Source organism: Lolium perenne, chromosome 3 (genome assembly GCF_019359855.2).
Source record: "Lolium perenne isolate Kyuss_39 chromosome 3, Kyuss_2.0, whole genome shotgun sequence".
Taxonomy (NCBI): Eukaryota; Viridiplantae; Streptophyta; class Magnoliopsida; order Poales; family Poaceae; genus Lolium; species Lolium perenne.
In genome coordinates this window covers 205,367,566-205,385,573 of record NC_067246.2, presented here as the reverse complement: position 1 = coordinate 205,385,573, position 18,008 = coordinate 205,367,566, and the positions used below count along the sequence as shown (strand labels likewise).

Here is an 18,008-nt window from a genome sequence, read left to right as displayed (position 1 = left end):
AGAACATCGCTCTTCCAGGATAAACTCCGGCGAGGAAGATCATGCTTTCAATTCTAGTAAATCTGTGAAGACGAAACCCTAACCTCACTGGAGCATTTGCATTTCGGATCTGACTGTGGATCTTATAAGGAAGAGAAATTCCCTGACAAAAGAAAAATAATAGTTATGAGGAAGGCTGCAAGTACAGGAACCAAGAGACATTCCCCCATACGGAGTAAATTTTTGTGCCGCCCCGTCGTCTCCGTCAGCTCCCTCGCCCTCGCTCCCCATGGCCATGAACAAAAGTCCTCTGCAAGTTTTGTACACGACAGACAAAACACACAAGTCTTGCTCCGGTGGCCATGGAAGCTCCATCTCCGACTACGGGTACCAGTACCAGTACAGGAACCTGGCCAACCGCAACCCGATAATCACCACGAGAATAGACCAAACCAGCCCAGAATTCAACGACGAGAAGTCCGTGACCGCGCCCTTGCGTGTTGGAGGTTGGCCTCCTAGGCTCCTACTCTCTCTCCCCCTTTGCCTACGCTCGCTACTCCGGCGAATCGTGGCCGAAGAAGGGACACGAATGCACGGCGGAGGGTTCCCGTCGTCGACCCCCGTCTACTCGCATCCGCCCAAACCTGTACGTCTTTCCGGCCGCCCGCGGATTCGAGCACGGCGACCACGATTATAACTTAGATTACTCCAAAAACAACGACTAATCCTTTCGTCTTGCTTGGATTCACACTCACTGCGACCAGGATCGACCACGACTGCTGCCACTACGTGCACGATTTTTCTTTTCTTTTCGTGATTCGCCCAAGGAGACCGGCATAGGAACTGCGAGAAATCCAAGCCGATCGAAGCCCTTTGCTCGCTCCTGGATCGAACACCGCTACTACCGGGACCGAGCTGCACGAACTCGAATCAAGAACAAGAAAATTTAAAAAAAAAACCCAAGAATCCAAATCCATTGTTACCACGCGACAAGAATGGCCAAATCATCCGTCGATCTTTCCCCTGCCGAGACGGTCGCAGCTGGGATCACCACCATCTGCATCCATCAGTACCTACTCGTCGTCGTAGGTCTTGCCTCTCCTACCTACACACTGCACAAAACTCGTTCACCTCGATCATCTCCTCCCCCGACCATGTCCAATACATCTCCAAAATTACAATTTCCGAAATCCGAAGCACATCCCGTCGCCCCGGAATACCCGAACAAAAATTCGGATTTGAGCTCCAAAATCACAGAAATCCCCACCACTGGCATCAGGAACCTACTGGTCGTGACATCGTCTCGAGGACGGAGGTCCTAGCTACCTACACTAAAAAAAAAAAACTCGTTCTTGGCCAGCTTGATTCCTCCTTCCGTTCATGTCGAAACCATCTCCAAATTTCGCAAAACTCCCATAGTCTCAGCCACAATCTCATCTCCCATTGCCCAAACAAACAAAAACTCCGGATTCGAGCTCAAATTCACGCAAATCCACAAGAAATTTTGTAGCAGGCACCATCATCAGTCCTTTCGTACCACGATGCCAAAACTCGTAACACCCATCCACACCGGCCATCGCTCCTCCGTCTCCATGGACGCGAACCATCGCCACCAGCAAAATCCAACGAACTCGAATCGAGACGGCAGCAGCTCCACCTGCACACACGACGAAGACGACGACGACTTCTTGCATCTCCTTGTAACCTATCCCACGCACGAAAACCTACCGAATCCCAAGAGAAAAATCAGGATCGCGTTTCCAACCGAGTCGCGCTCCTCCTTTCTCCTTGGACTTCGGAACCACATCAGATTAGAACACACAAAGAACAGCCTCCCAACCCCTCCCACAAAAATTCCCCAAATCCGATTCTTCTTCCTCGCCGAACGCATCTCCGTTCCAAGATTTCTTCTTTCCCTGCTCCCTTCCCTTCCGCCGTCTCCGGGACGGCTCGTGGGGAGGGAGACGGATTCCCCGCTTCCCCAATCCGCCGCCGCGAGGGGGCTAGGGTTTGCGGCCGGCCTCCGCCGAATTCGCCGTGATCTCGCCGCCGGGCCGGTGAAATTCGCCCGGGATGATATTCAAGCGGAGCCAGCGGCCGGAGATCCTCTCCCTCAAGCGCTGCAATGCCGGCCGCGGGGAGGAGCGGCCGCGGAAGAAGCAGAGGGGCGACGAGTTCTTCCCCGTCGAGCTGCTCGGCCACGTGCCGGACGCCGCCATCCCCTACGCCGCCGCCGGGTTCCGCTGGTGCGAGCAGCCAGAGGTCGCCTCTCCGGCCGTCGCCGAGCCCGCCGGCGCCGCCGCCACGCGCCCGCCGGTCGTTCGCACGTCGCGCGGCCGTGCCCTGGTGATGCCTTCGCGGTTCAGCGACTCGGTGCTCATGGACCCCTGCAAGCGGGAGAAGCCGGCGGCGGCCAAGCCGCCTGCGCCGCCCAAGCCCGTTCCCAAAGCCAAGGTCAAAGGTGCAGTTTTAGGTCTCCCGTTGCAAGAGGTGCTACACCGTAATAAGGGTCCAATCTCCAGCTCCGCATTGTCAGAGGAGGACGACGATGAAGAGACGGACCGTTACAGAGCGTGCCAGAGTTTTGTTGCCTCCAGGAAGTACTCCATGTCCCTCAGCACGCTCACCTCCTTGCACGACGACGACGATGAGCCCTACAGCAACGGCTACTGTAGAAAGGAGCTAACACGATACGACGAAGACGAGGAAGAACAAGAAGAAGAGAAGCAGAAGGAGTCCCTCCACTGGAGCAAAGCGTTCTTGTATGGCGACATTGTGTGGGCGCGTCTCGGTAAGCGGCAGCCGGTGTGGCCAGGAGTTGTAGTCGACCCAGCTCGGCAGGCTGATGCCGAGGCAATGCCGCCCCAGCCACGCGGGGGTTCGGTGCTTTGTGTGATGCTCTTCGGCTGGTGCCCAGAGTTCGACGATGAGAAGGTGCGTTTTAATTACTGCCTTGTTAGGGCTGCCTCACTTTTGAATTGATGCAACTTTCTCTTTTGAGCTATATTGCTGAATGATTAATTTTAATGATGTGGTGGGTTGCAGAAGTACGTCTGGGCGCGGCAAGGGGGGATATTTCCTTTTGTCGACTATATTGACCAGTAAGTACTAGTAATTCGCTAAAGATAATTTAATACTTCATTTAAAATGCCGCAAACGCATATGTGGAAGGACTTTTTTATCTGTAAGAAGTAGAAGTAATCGTGCCATGCTATAGAATAGCACCCACACGTGCGCTAAGAAATAGCTGTATTTCCGTTTCAGATTTCAAGGGCAGACTGATCTAAGCAGTTGCAAACCTGGTGATTTCCAGAGGGCACTAGAAGAGGCCTTTTTAGCTGATCACGGATTCTCACAAGTGCCGATGGATGACAGATCAGCAGGGCAGCCTGTCGTGTGTCAATCTTTTCCAGCCGATTTAGAAGAAGTGACTGGCTCAAATGAGCTAGAGTGCCAGACACAAATTCAGGCAAGTTGACGTTTTCTTTTTCAGTCTGATGCACAACTATGGATATCTGCATGCACACGAAATTTACCAGTATTTTAGGTCCAATCTTCTGTTGTCTATCTACTGGTTTCCTTGAGAAAGTTTTGGTGAATGGCCTTCTAAGAAACAAAATCTAGCAAATATTACTACTCTATGCATATAGGTAAAACGATGATATTCAGCATGTTTATCTATCACGGAGTACCAATGTCATTCTACTTATTAGCCCTAGATTTCTTAACTTCTAGGTCAGTTGATGACTTACACTTACTATTGTTAATTACCACCATAAGGTCCATAAGACTTCAGTGTTGTTCACGTACTATGATATCATAGTAAGCAAAATAGAACTGAAACTACTGCAGCTATCATGTATGCCCTAGTAGAGTAATTATGTTTGCCTATTTGTTGTACACAGCGGTGTAAAAGAGAATTGCAGTGTGAAAGTTGTGGAAATTGCTTTCCAGATAAAGAGTCAAACAAGTTGGTGTATGTTATGGAGCAACTTGTATGCAATCTTTGTGCTAGGGTACGTATTGGCAAACCTACTTCATTTGTAGTTTCGCGTACCCGCGCCTTACATTAGTTCTTGTATCTGCAGATCTTGAGATCAAAAGCGTACTGTGGGATATGCATGAAAAGTTGGGAACATAAATTTGGCCGAAGATGGGTAAGACCTAATGTAGCTATTGGAGCAATAAATTATTTTTTATGTTTCCAAGCCTGTAAGTTCTAAAGAAGGAGGTGATTAACCAGGTTTGCTGTCATGGTTGTGAAAGCTGGGTTCACGCAGAATGTGACAAAAAGTGCAGCAACCTAAAGGTTTTCCTTTTCTCATAATTGGCCTGGTTGCTTTAGTAATTTACCATCGCTAACATGCTGAATTTAATGCTATAGGATCTACGAGACAAAAGTTATTTCTGCCTTTACTGTAGGATTAAACGTAACTCAGATTTGTCCGGCAAGAAGACAAACTCTCATGATGACAGGTGAGTTAGAAGGCTAGAACCACTTGTTTATACTACAACTCCATATTTGAAAGTTCTAATTATGACTCAAGAGTAACATGCATAATCCCTTTTTGAAACAGAAAAGATAATTCTACACAGAAAGGAAAGCCTGACAGAGTTGCGGTTGTTTGTTTTGATATGGAAGGAAATTACATACCAAGTCTCGAACTGTAAGCACCACTTTTCTGAATTGCTTAGTAAAGTTATTCGCACTTGTGAATGACATTGCATGCCTGCACCACCCTAGTTATTTTTTGTTTTATCTCCCAATTATTATTATTAGCCAGTGAGATTGCTGATTCCTGTTTTTTGGCTTGAACTTATATTTCTGCTTGCCCTTGTTCATTGTTTAGGTTATTTTCACTGTCTGTATGTACCTGTGATATTTGGGTTTCATATATATTTGAACCTACTTATGACTTCTAGAATTTTTCCTTCTGCAGGATTTGTTGCAATTGTGCCCCTTGTAAGGGACAAAAGTTCTTGTTCAATGAATGGGAGAGACATGCTGGCTGCAGAAGTAAAAATTGGAAGTCTAGTATCAAAATGAAAGATACACTGATGCCATTTGGAAAATGGGTTCGTACAATAACCGCAGCATACTTTCGTTTCAACCTTTTCCACCGCACAGATAGATGATTTTAGTTCATGCCCTGTCGTATTGTAGTATTGTAGTATTGTAGTTTATGCTTTGCGCTTCTGTTTTACCTGATTTTACAGATCGATCAACATCAACCAAGTGTGAACTCTGCATATCCTTCAAAACGCTCCTCTCAGAAATTGAAGAAACAGCAGTTACTTGATTTGTTAAATGGTAAACGTGCACTTATTTATTTATTCTTGACGAAAAGCAGTCAGCGGTGCATTTCGTTGATATTTGAAGATCTGTCTCCAAGTTTTTGAAGTGATGGACTTTGAATTTGACATCTTACAGAACCTTATGATCCTGTACATGCAAAATGGACAACCGAAAGGTGTGCAGTGTGTAGATGGGTTGAAGACTGGGATTACAATAAGATTGTGATATGTAACAGGTAATTAAGCTTGTGGTGTTTACAATGTATATCTTCGGAGCGAATCATTTTGAGATATGTACTAAATTCTGCAATTAATAACATTCACATTCAGATGCCAGATAGGTGTTCACCAGGAGTGCTATGGCGTGAGTGGTAATGAAGATTTCACCTCATGGGTTTGTAGGGCTTGTGAAACACCTGAACAAAAGAGGGAGTGCTGCCTTTGCCCTGTAAAAGGTATGTACCTGTAACATCCTCTTATATTTGTGAACTCTTAGTTTTTTCTTCAATATTGACTAGACGAATTAGATACGTAACAGGATAATTCATTGGTACTGTTATCCATATTGAAACTAGGTCTCTTACTAAATAACAGTAGTGACAGCACCATGCCGAGTAAAATAAGTTTGTCAAATCTGATACCTGACAATATCTAGTTGTGAATATTCTGTTTGATTGAGCATTTTGGTAATCATTAACATGTTCTTTACTGACTTCAACACTTCTTTTAGGTGGTGCATTGAAGCCAACAAATGTTGATAACTTGTGGGTGCATGTGTCATGCGCATGGTTTCAACCACAGGTGGCATTTGCTGATGAGCTCATGGAACCTGCTATTGGAATACTGAGCATCACACCTTTGCTATTTATGAAGGTTATATATGTTGATGATATAGCTTAAGTGGCTTAAGATGATTGATCTTCAATAAATACTACATATCTGATAGAGTCATATTATCTTTAACTACATTGATCTTATTATGCTCCATCCTTGTCCATTGCTCCAGATGTGCGTCATTTGTAGGCAAATACATGGTTCTTGTACACAATGCTACAGGTGCTCGACTTATTACCATGCCACCTGCGCATCAAGGGCAGGCTATCGAATGGAGGTATGACTAATACTGTTTGATGCCAGCAGATATTACTTGTGCTATTTTTTGACGAAGTAAAGTTTGCAACTTCATTTATTCATTTTTTAAGGCAGCTGAACTTTACTATGTATCCATGTGTGCAGCTGCACTGCTTGGAGAAAAATGGCAAACAGACAACAAAGAAGATTTCGTATTGCGCTCATCATCGGTAAGTTTTAATAAGTGGAAGCAACCACAAAGTTATATTTTGCTCGCATCATTTCGTGCACCATATTGTCTTTAAAGCAAATAATTCGTTTTTTCTGTTTTTTTTTTTTTGTCTTACTGAAGGTTGGTGTCTTGGGTTTTACTTTTTTATGTGCAGGAGACCTAACCCTGATAATGTTTTGATAATTCAAACTCCTGCTGGAACTTTCTCTTCAAAAAGGCTTGTTCAGAATAGTGTTACTGTAGCTGCTTCAAGACTTATTAGGAAAGATCTTCCGAAGGATTCAGCAACCAAACTTGAAACTGCAGAGAATCTGTGTTCTTCAAGATGTCGGGTTTATGTTAAGAAAGAGTTAAAGGTATGCCCATATATTAGATTATATGTTCTGACCATTTTCTAATAGAATGTGTTACTTTACAGTTGAATGAATAATTGATGCAACTTTATGCTAGCTACAAGATTAGCCACAATACTTACATGTAGCATGGTCACAAGAAACTTTTTGTGATAAAGTTCGGGAAAGTACCTGTTTATTCTAAGGATCTTCCCAAGGTAGCGTAGGTGTTATCATTTCATGCTAATGCCAGTGCTACTAGCAGAAAATTTGTGTTACAACCAGAAGATTTGTGGTTGCTATTCTCTCTTCTGCTGCACTATGGAATTTAGTTGGCTGAAGGAAGTTTTATATTTCCATCCAACTGTTACCTCTAATAAAAATATTCTTTCAATCAACTTCTAACTATACAACCCCAATTCATCTTCTTTTCATGGTTGCACCCATATCGAGCACATAACTACAAGGTATCCAACTCTTGCTGCTGATTACTTTCTAATCCCAACACATCCCACTCGCCAGACTGCCCAGACTCGATTCGGCTTAGGACTCCTAACTCATGCCCCTGCTGCAACTCTACATGTCACTCCTACTGTTTCTCTGCCTGGTGCTTCTGCTGCACTCACTGCATTTCCGCTATTTTTACAAACTGGAAATTTAGTACTAAAGGCCACGGCGAAACTGATACAGCAACTACAAAATGTGTCCACAGCAGTACCTGGTCTAATTGTAATGCATGTTCCTGGCGGCCGGTTAATACGCTTACACCTTAATTCACCACTTGCTGATAACCTTGTCCTTCCGCTTCAGTTCCTCGAGGATAATTATATATTTAAATTAATTTTTGTGAAGTTCAGGATTTGCTCATGTGGTGTTGCTTAATACATAGTGCTCTAGCCACTTTGCTTCAAAAATAGAAATGCAGTTGCTGGTTGAGTTCTTGTGTCGATAACCTATTTGTTTTGCGCCTGATTGGAGTTTTATTGGGATGCAGAGATCTCGGGAGGCAGCAATGGCACACCATGTAAGGGGATCTTGTCAGCACCCCTGGAATGAAATTTACAGTCTGAATCCACCTAGGGTAATTTTATTATTTGTACTCAATGCATGCCTGCTTATTTGACAGCTGTTCCAGTCGTTTAGACAAGTTATTTATGAAGGAAACTTTGTACTCTGCAGGAAGAGAGGGATCCGGAATCCTTTTCTACTTTCAAGGAGCGTCTACGCTATCTTCAGGTTAGTATATATCTGTCCTTGGCTTTCCCTTGTACCCTTTATATTTGTAGTTTAGATCTAATTAATTTCTTCTTATTTCAGAAAACGGAACATAGTAGAGTATGCTTTGGTCATTCAGGAATTCATAGGTGGGGACTTTTTGCTCGTCGGGACATTCAGGAAGGAGAAATGGTACCCCCACAAACACTATTATATGCCATTGAAATATTTTTCAGAACTAGGCTGCACTTGAAATTTCGATGTGCTAGATTGCATGACATGGTTTAGTAGGTTCATCTATATTTCTGATACACGGTTGCCGTGTAACTACTTGAGCCAATTTTTGTACCCATATATGCCCCAATTCCCATATTTGCATTCCACAATACTACATGCGGGTTCTCGTTAATGCGCCGCTGATTTTATTCAACAATTTTCTCATGGTTAGCCTTTTCTATCAGGTTCTTGAGTACCGTGGTGAGCAGGTCAGACGAAGTGTTGCCGATTTGCGGGAAGCACAGTATCGTAGACAAGGAAAAGATTGTTATGTGAGTTGTCTTCCATATCAGTTCACCAGATCTATGGAGTGAACTATTTTATGAATGCTAATGTTTTTTCTATGAAATGAAGAATATGCTATTTGGCCATGCTAAATGCTAGATGTATTTCCTGGCTAGCTTGTTTTATTGATTTGATCACTATTCAAGCCAATGTAGACTATATGCAGTAACTGTACAGAAGGTTCCATGTCTGATTCTCCATTCTTCAGCTTTTATATGCATATCGAAGATGGCATGCCATTAGAAACATGCCCCATATACATCACTATGCATTTATGATGACTTATTTCAGTATCCTCTGATGTTTCATCTAACATAACCTACATCTGTGCTGTCATTTTTACTACACAGCTTTTCAAAATTAGCGAGGAAGTTGTTGTTGATGCCACGGACAAAGGAAACGTGGCACGCCTGATTAACCATTCTGTAAGGATCACATTTTTTTCTTCCAAATCTTATTAAGATTTTAAATAGAATGTGTATGTGATATATTTTTGTTTTCGTTGCAGTGCACGCCAAATTTCTATGCGAGGATTATGAGCGTGGGGCATGATCAGAGCCGCATTGTTCTGATTGCAAAGAGAAATGTTTGTGCCGGTGAAGAGCTAACGTATGTCATAAAGGATTGTTTTTTGTTATATTTGCAGAGGGTCGGTTAATCGTTGTTTTCTGCAAGGAGACTAATCATGTTTTATCTTGTGTGTATTTTCTAGGTATGATTACCTGTTTGACCCTGATGAGGCTGATGATTGCAAAGTTCCTTGCCTATGCCAGACTGCTGACTGTCGCAAATACATGAATTAGGTTAGAGTAGATGTCAATGGGCCATTGCCATTGCCATAGGTTTTCTTTTCTCCTTTACCATTTTCTTGGTTCATTGGTGATAAGCGGTATATATTTACTTGTTTCCCCTGCTCCCCCAGCTATTTTTGCTATAGCTTGTAGAAATAAGTTAGTCGGCTCAGAAGCGTGAGCTTCCATTCCTGTAAATGCTACTAATGTGTCAAATACAATCCTTTTAGTTTAATGTAACCCCAGTTTTGATTCTCTTTTGGTTATGAATACCACATACTACTTGTCATGTCTCTGTAATGGTGGAATGTGGCGGCGATAAAAAAAACAGCTGCACATGAGACGAATGGTGAATCGAGTAGGTATACGAGCAGAAGGGGCGCCTCCATGGAGAAGGAAGGGGCGCTTGTACTGACAACTGCATCCGTTCAGTGGTTTCGGATAGGAGGCAGTAAGCGGGGAAGCGAAGGGAGCGGCAGCACTCTACTCACTCACCAGCTTTTGCGGCGATGGACGTGGCGGGGGCTCAGACCAGCACGCTGCCCTTCCCCCTTGCGCAACCCTGCCGTCTCCCTCAGTCCGTCTCATTCTCCTGCGGCGGCGCCTGCCGGAGCTGGGCGGCGTCCGCGACAGCGGAAGGAGAAGACGGCCGAGGCTACGAGAGGGTGGGCAGGGCATGGACACCCCCAGACGCGCACCGTTCGTGGACCGGATCACCGAGCGCAGCGTCTATTATGTGGGGCGGCGTCAACGACGGCGACGAGCCGAGCGTGCGATCCTCTCCAGGAGCGACTGCGCCGCCGTTTAAAGGTTCGGCACTCGGCACAGATTTGCAATGGTTCCGTCTGAAGATGGACCCGTTTTATTTGGCACTGCAGACGCATGGGATGGGGGAAGTGCAGGTATTAGAAGCTTTAGAGCATCTCATAGGTACCGGCACATCATTCTCTATTTAAAGATGTTGTTTCCACATCGACACCTTTAATTTAATTTTAAATTTCTTTTAATAAAGCAACCGACGAAATTTCATTTAAATTTACATAAAAATTAAACTTCAAATTAGATTGAACCTTAATCTACTAGCCGTCGGTTAGGGCACGCGACGGGCATGTCTCATCATTGTTCTTCCCCTTTGCTGCCTACAGGCGTGCCCACCTCTCTACACTTGTTTCGTGCATCTGGCGGTGGAGCTTGCCGGCGGCGCTGCCCCCGCAGCGTTGCCAGCCATCGGCGAGACTCCTACCGCGAGAACGATGGCGGTGCATCTGCCGATGGCTGGCAACGCTGCGGGGGCAGCGCCGCCGGCAAGCTCCACCGCCAGATGCACGAAACAAGTGTAGAGAGGTGGGCACGCCTGCAGGCAGCAAAGGGGAAGAACAATGATGAGACATGCCCGTCGCGTGCCCTAACCGACGGCTAGTAGATTAAGGTTCAATCTAATTTGAAGTTTAATTTTTATGTAAATTTAAATGAAATTTCATCGGTTGCTTTATTAAAAGAAATTTAAAATTAAATTAAAGGTGTCGATGTGGAAACAACATCTTTAAATAGAGAATGATGTGCCGGTACCTATGAGATGCTCTAAAGCTTCTAATACCTGCACTTCCCCCATCCCATGCGTCTGCAGTGCCAAATAAAACGGGTCCATCTTCAGGCCCTGTTTGTTTGGGCTGCAGCTTTTGAAAAGCAGTTGTAGCTGTTGAGCTGTGAAAAAGCAGCTGTAGGAAGCAGCTGTGAGAAGCAGTAATTTGATGTTTGGTAGAAGTGCTGTGGATGGCTGCTGTTGCTGGTAAGAAGGATGAAATGTCTGAAATGCCCCTAAATGCTGATGAACTTCTATAAATGCCGATTTGAGACGAATTAGCTAATTCCGAGTGTTTGTAACATAATTGACATGCTTAAGGATTGAATTATGTCGATTTAATCATGTTGAAAGACTTCATATTAAATATACAAGACTTGTCCATATGAACCTAAAAGAGCAACAAGTTTGTAACCAAATTACCTCAATTTTGTTGTGTTTGATTAGAAATTATTTTTAGCTTTGGATTTGTTTTACAAATGATTTAAGTTTTCTAGACACAATGTTTGGAATTGATATAGATCGTTTCTTTACATCCATCCACGAAGTATATCGGTATTGTTGGTACCAAATATTGTTGAATTTTGGGTAAATATACCATATACATACACCAACAAATGTGTAGCATATTCGTATAGATGTGTAATACACTATCCTACACACAGATCTATACACACATATCTCAAAATTTCATTCCCATCCAATACACATCACCAATAAAATTTGGAATCATCCATGTACAGAAAATCAAAAAAAAATCAAAAAAGGAGAGATGGTGGGGCTGCCGGTGCCGGAAATAAACTTGATCCCGGTGAGCTTGCAGTGGCGCCCTGGGCCGAATCCATCGGTACAGAATGAGGCAGGGGGATCGTGAATTGGTCAGGAGCTAGGAGGACTCGCGTCGGACGAGGAAGGGAGAGGCGGCGGCTTCAAATCGACGGGCAGGGGCGGCGTCCAGAGCACTGCCGTCGGGGGAGAGCGGGCGCTGTCGATTGGAGGTCTGGCGAGGATGGCGGCGGACGAGGAAGGGAGAGGCGGTGGCATCAACTGCTCCCATCTCCGGCGGATTCAACTGCTCCCGTCTCCGGCGGCCGATGGGGTCGAGTTGTGCCCACTGCGTCCGGTCGATTCTGGACGGGAGGAGCAGGAGGGGAACGGTAGCGGAGCGACGAAGGAGGTCTTGCGCGCCGGCGGCGGGGAACGGCTCTGGCAGCGGCGGGGAAGGCTCTGGCAGCGGCGGGGAACGGCTCTGGCAGCGGCAGGGAAGGCTCTGGCGGCGGCCGGTTGGAACCCTAACCCGTCATATCGAGGACGGGGAGGGGAATTGTGTTCGGGGCTGTCGCTCGGTTGAGATTGCACGGGCCTGGTTTCTCTTATATTCAGTGGCAGTTTTTTGGTTAATAATCCGAAGTGTTGAGGCTAGTTTCGTCGCTGCCAACTCGGGAAGCAGCCAGAATCGCGGGAAGCACCTCTCGTGCTGCTTCCCGGCTGGGGGTCTAGCCCAGTGTAATTTCCTAAAGCGCTTTTTTACCGCGCTTCTCAATAGTTGCCTATTTGTTTGGGCTTTCACTTTTGGACCCTAAAAGCAGAAGCAGAAGTCCAAACAAACAGAGCCTTAGAAGGCTGACCTGCTGAAGGCACAGAAAGTGCAGGCTTAACTCAAGAGAGAGGGTACAAGACGAATCGTCTTTCGATGATTCTGATGAAGAGAAAAGTAGTAACTATGGAAGAAGAACAAAAGCTTGTTTGAGGATCAGACCCAGCGCGGCGTGCAAGACGAATAGAAACTATTGGGAAGAAAGAACCAGGAACGCACGAGTCTCTGAATCCTGTCCTGAGTCAATACAAAGGTTAGAAAGAAATTATTCACATTTTGCTGGTGAAGAGGCTACTTCCAGCCCCAAAGCTCGGGGTAAAGTCGCCGATGCTACATCCTATAGACGAGAGGATCGGAAGCAACAATCGCAGATCTTTTATTAAGGAGATTGGCTGCGGCGATGAGACTCTAGGTGCCTTGAGTAGCTTTTGGTTCCCTCAACCATTGCATATTCAGGTAAGCACCTTTCCTTTTCTTTTACTGCGACCAAAAACCTCTTAAATTGTTAGCATAGCATTCAAGAATTTCTTATAGCACTTGTTGGTCAGTATAACACAGTAGCCAGCATCTTAGTCAATCAATACCAAGTCACTACATCTGTACATGTATGGCCGATGTGCTAAAACGTCCTTTCGTTGACTGACGGCTCATAAAATCGTTTTAGGCTATGGCACACTACTGTTTTGGAGGGGAGGAGTTGCATCATTGCTGATCAAAGTGAGTCTGGCGAGACACTGCCATATCTTTGCCCTACAATTTAAAATTTAAGAAAGGAAGAAGCTATGGGGTTCCACAAATCATCTCCAAGAAACCCACGAGTCATAATATTTGTTATAAAAGTGACAACCAAATAACAAAGAACGAAAAGAAAATCATAGCGGAGCCACATGATTTTAACGTAGAAAACTCTTCCAACACAGAGTTGAAAAAACCACAGGCGACATACAACAAAACTTCACTACATCGGGAGGTATTTACAGACACCGTGAGTTATCTTATAATCTGATAAACCCTAGCCGGCGGCTTGCAAGAGGTATATATAGACGGTGACAAAGATCCGCTTCGGCCTAAGCCTCCGGTGACAGGTCTCGCTTCGCTCGTCAGAAGTTAGCCTCCCTTTAATATGAATTTAGATCAGAACATAACAAACTCCACCTTGAGATAAATTCTATCACGTAGCATGAACTCCAACAATCTCCCGAACAACAAAGAAAACACTTGTTGGCGCCAACAACCACTTGGATTAAACAGCTATACCAACCAAGCTCGAGCAAAGCTCAAACTTGACAACATAACAAGCTTTGTCATCATATCAACAAAATTATCATGAGTATTTATCTTGCATATCTTCAGTTTACCTTGAGCAACAATTGTAGGATAACGTTTTGCACAGAAAACAAAAAATTTCCTACCGCGAGAACGCAATCCAAACCAAGATGCAATCTAGAAGACGGGAGCAACGAGGGGATGATCAAGACTAACCCTTGAAGATTTCCAAAGCCTATAAGAGTAGGCTCTTATTGCTGCGGTAGACGATCACTTGCCGCTTGCAAAAGCGCGTAGAAGATCTTGATCACGGTGCCACAATCGGGCAGCACCTCCGTACTCGGTCACACGTTCGGTGTTGATGAAGACGACGTCCTTCTCCCCGTTCCAGCGGGCAGCGGAAGTAGTAGCTCCTCCTTGAATCCGGCAGCACGACGGCGTGGTGGGGGTGGCGGTGGAGATCTCCGGCGGAGCTTTGCTAAGCGTGCGGGAGAAGAGGAGGAGAGAGGGGGCGGCTAGGGTTTGGGAGAGGGGGTGGCCGGCCACCTATGGGTGCGGCCAAGCTATGGGCTTGTGGTGGTCAGCCCCCTCTCCTATGCCCCTCATTATATAGGTGGAAGCCCCAAGTGTTGGACTACAAGTCTTCGAATATGACCCGAACCAAAAACCTTCCATGTGTAGGGAAACCTACCCAAGGTGGGAATCCCACTTGGGGTGGGATTACCCCCTTCCATGAGGGGGGTTGGCCGGCCACCCTTGGGGAGTCCACCTTGGACTCCTCCCCTTTAGGGTTGGCTGGCCATGCAAGGTGGAGTCCCTCCGGGACTCTACTTTCCATGGTCATTTCTTCCGGACTTTTCTAGAACCTTCTAGAACCTGCCATAAATGCACCGGATCATTTCCAAACTTGGAATATGACTTCCTATATATGAATCTTATTCTCCGGACCATTCCGGAACTCCTCGTGATGTCCGGGATCTCATCCGGGACTCCGAACAAATATTCGAACTCCATTCCATATTCAAGTTCTACCATTTCAACATCAAACCTTAAGTGTGTCACCCTACGGTTCGCGAACTATGCGGACATGGTTGAGTACTCACTCCGACCAATAACCAATAGCGGGATCTGGAGATCCATAATGGCTCCCACATATTCAACGATGACTTCAGTGATCGAATGAACCATTCACATACGATACCAATTCCCTTTGTCACGCGATATTTTACTTATCCGAGGTTTGATCATCGGTATCACTCTATACCTTATTCAACCTCGTCTCCTGACAAGTACTCTTTACTCGTACCGTGGTATGTGGTCTCTTATGAACTTATTCATATGCTTGCAAGACATTAGACGACATTCCACCGAGAGGGCCCAGAGTATATCTATCCGTCATCGGGATGGACAAATCTCACTGTTGATCCATATGCCTCAACTCATACTTTCCGGATACTTAATCCCACCTTTATAACCACCCATTTACGCAGTGGCGTTTGGTGTAATCAAAGTACCTTTTCGGTATAAGTGATTTACATGATCTCATGGTCATAAGGACTAGGTAACTATGTATCGAAAGCTTATAGCAAATAACTCAATGACGTGATCTTATGCTATGCTTAATTGGGTGTGTCCATTACATCATTCATATAATGATATAACCTTGTTATTAATAACATCCAATGTTCATGATTATGAAACTAATCATCCATTAATCAACAAGCTAGTTAAGAGGCATACTAGGGACTCTTTGTTGTCTACATATCACACATGTACTAATGTTTCGGTTAATACAATTATAGCATGATATATAAACATTTATCATAAACATAAAGATATATAATAACCACTTTTATTATTGCCTCTTGGGCATATCTCCTTTAGTCTCCCACTTGCACTAGAGTCAATAATCTAGTTTACATTTGTAAAGATATAACACCTTGGCCTTCCGGTGCTTTATCATGTTTTGCTCACGGGAGAGGTTTTAGTCAACGGATCTGACATGCTCAGAACCGTATGTATTTTGTAATTCATTTGCGTCTCAACGCATCACTCATTTCCAAATGAGTCGGCATTAATTATGTTTGGTCTTCTGGTGGAACCTTAATTCCGCGGTCTGAAATATGTCACTAATATTGTCACACACAATATAGCTTCAAAGTTCTGACTCTGTCGGAACTACACCAAGTTCTCAAAGAACTTCTTGACTTAACATCCTCAGTCATTGTCAAAACAATGACATACTCTGCCTTTCGTTTGTAGAATCCGTCACAATATTTAGAACTCTTCTAAATCTAACATAGACAACTTCTAACTCATTGTGCTACCTTTTAAACAACACTTAGTCAAATTTGAGATTTGAAATTATATTTTATATGTGACAAAACCAATATCGGTGTAACACCTTACAGCGATTTGTTTGTCATTTCTCCATACAAAATTATATATATACTTGGTTCTTCTTAAGTACTCAAGAATATTCTTACTGTTTTTCAATGATCATCACATGAATCATTCTGGTACATGCTCATAACACTTTTAGAGCATAGGACATCTGATTGTGTACATATTATTCATGATCTATAATCACTCATGTGTTTTTACTCATTGAGTGTCAGATACACTCAAGTCTTGTTAAACCTTCACATGATAAGAATATTTTCTTAATATTTCTATATTGAACTACTTCAATATCCATCCTATGTACTTTGACTTAAACTTATTTATGTGTTTTAATCTATCTTCATAGATCTTGACACTAAATTTGTTTCAGTCCATATCCTTTCATTGAAGTTAATTCTCAATGAAATCTTTTAATCAAGTATATAATTTCATCATTTATAACCAACTATATGTCATCTACATAAAGTATTATAAATATGTCTCTGCGCTCCCACTTAATTTCTTGCAAATGCAAGCCTCTTCATCGTCTCTGATGAAATCAAAAAACTCTTTGACTATTTCATCTGGTGAAGATTCCAACTCCGTGATACTCACTTCATCCAATTGAAGTTCGTATACCTATCTAGTATTCTACGGACTAGCAAAACAATTGATTGTATCTTGTATACATTTTTAATACACACTTCTGTTAAGTAGTGTATTTTGCCATCCTATTAGCATATCTCATAAAGGAAATATGTAGTGATTACTAGAATAATCCATATAGACTTTAAGCATTGCTACGGAAGATCTAATCTTATCGTAGTCAACTCTTTGAACTTTGTCGTAAACAACTTTTCGACAAGTCAAGCTTCTTCAAGGATATTTCATCCAAGTCCATCAATTTTATAGATCTATTTACTTTCAAAAAGTATTCATCTATCTTGTATTTCATGGCGTATAGTCATTTTAACGGAGTCAGGGCCCATCATAACTTCTTTGTTTGTAGTTGGTTTATCATTGTTCACAATCAATCCTTTGTCCACAAATCATTTATTTGATCACAAAGTAAACCATACCTACAAGGTTCAATATGTACTTCGATCTCCATGGCTAAAACACTTTGTAGTCATGGGAGCCATGATCGTCGTGGTCGCTTCCGGAACCAATTTCCGATGCTGCGCTACTCTGATCATTATGCTCAGGTTCATAAACCTTATCAAGTTCTATTGTCCCCCCACTCAAATATTTCGCTAGAAAACAATTTCTTGGAAATAAGCAAGTAACATTAACAAACACTTTTGTCGTTTACTTCATAGTGGAAAGAATTCCCAATCAATTCTTTGGAATAACCAACAAAGACATTCATCCAATTTTGGTTGTAAACTTTTTGACCAAAATTTAAAGAAAGGACTATTAGGGTTTATACCCATTCCATAACTCATATGGTGTCATTTCTACGGATCATGATGATGCTCTATTTAGTGTAAAAGCGGTAGTCACTAAAGCATAATCCACAAAAATATAATGGCATCATAATATTTTATCTCATCATTAATCCAACAAGTTTTGGATACATCTCTCGGATACTATATCATCATTATGATACTCCAAGAAATGTGAGTTGTAGAACAATTTCATGACTCTCTTAGATGTTTGCTAAAACTCGTAATTCAAATATTTCCATCATGATCCAATCATAGAT

At 43.6% G+C, this 18,008-nt stretch overlaps 1 protein-coding gene across 1 annotated transcript; it reads left to right on the top strand.

Moving 5' to 3' along the window:
* Nucleotides 1-1,744: 1,744 nt before the first annotated feature.
* Nucleotides 1,745-9,731, top strand: LOC127343150 (histone-lysine N-methyltransferase ATX4). The gene is made up of 23 exons (XM_051369264.2): nt 1,745-2,913; nt 3,025-3,080; nt 3,244-3,448; nt 3,885-3,995; nt 4,068-4,136; nt 4,223-4,288; nt 4,364-4,455; nt 4,557-4,646; nt 4,920-5,055; nt 5,197-5,290; nt 5,411-5,510; nt 5,605-5,729; nt 6,005-6,147; nt 6,281-6,385; nt 6,511-6,575; nt 6,732-6,933; nt 7,904-7,990; nt 8,089-8,145; nt 8,227-8,316; nt 8,586-8,672; nt 9,036-9,110; nt 9,194-9,294; nt 9,398-9,731. Exons 1-23 carry the CDS (start codon nt 2,053-2,055, stop codon nt 9,486-9,488), a joined length of 3,108 nt encoding a protein of 1,035 aa, XP_051225224.1. The 5' UTR covers nt 1,745-2,052; the 3' UTR covers nt 9,489-9,731.
* The last annotated feature ends 8,277 nt before the right edge of the window (nt 9,732-18,008 follow it).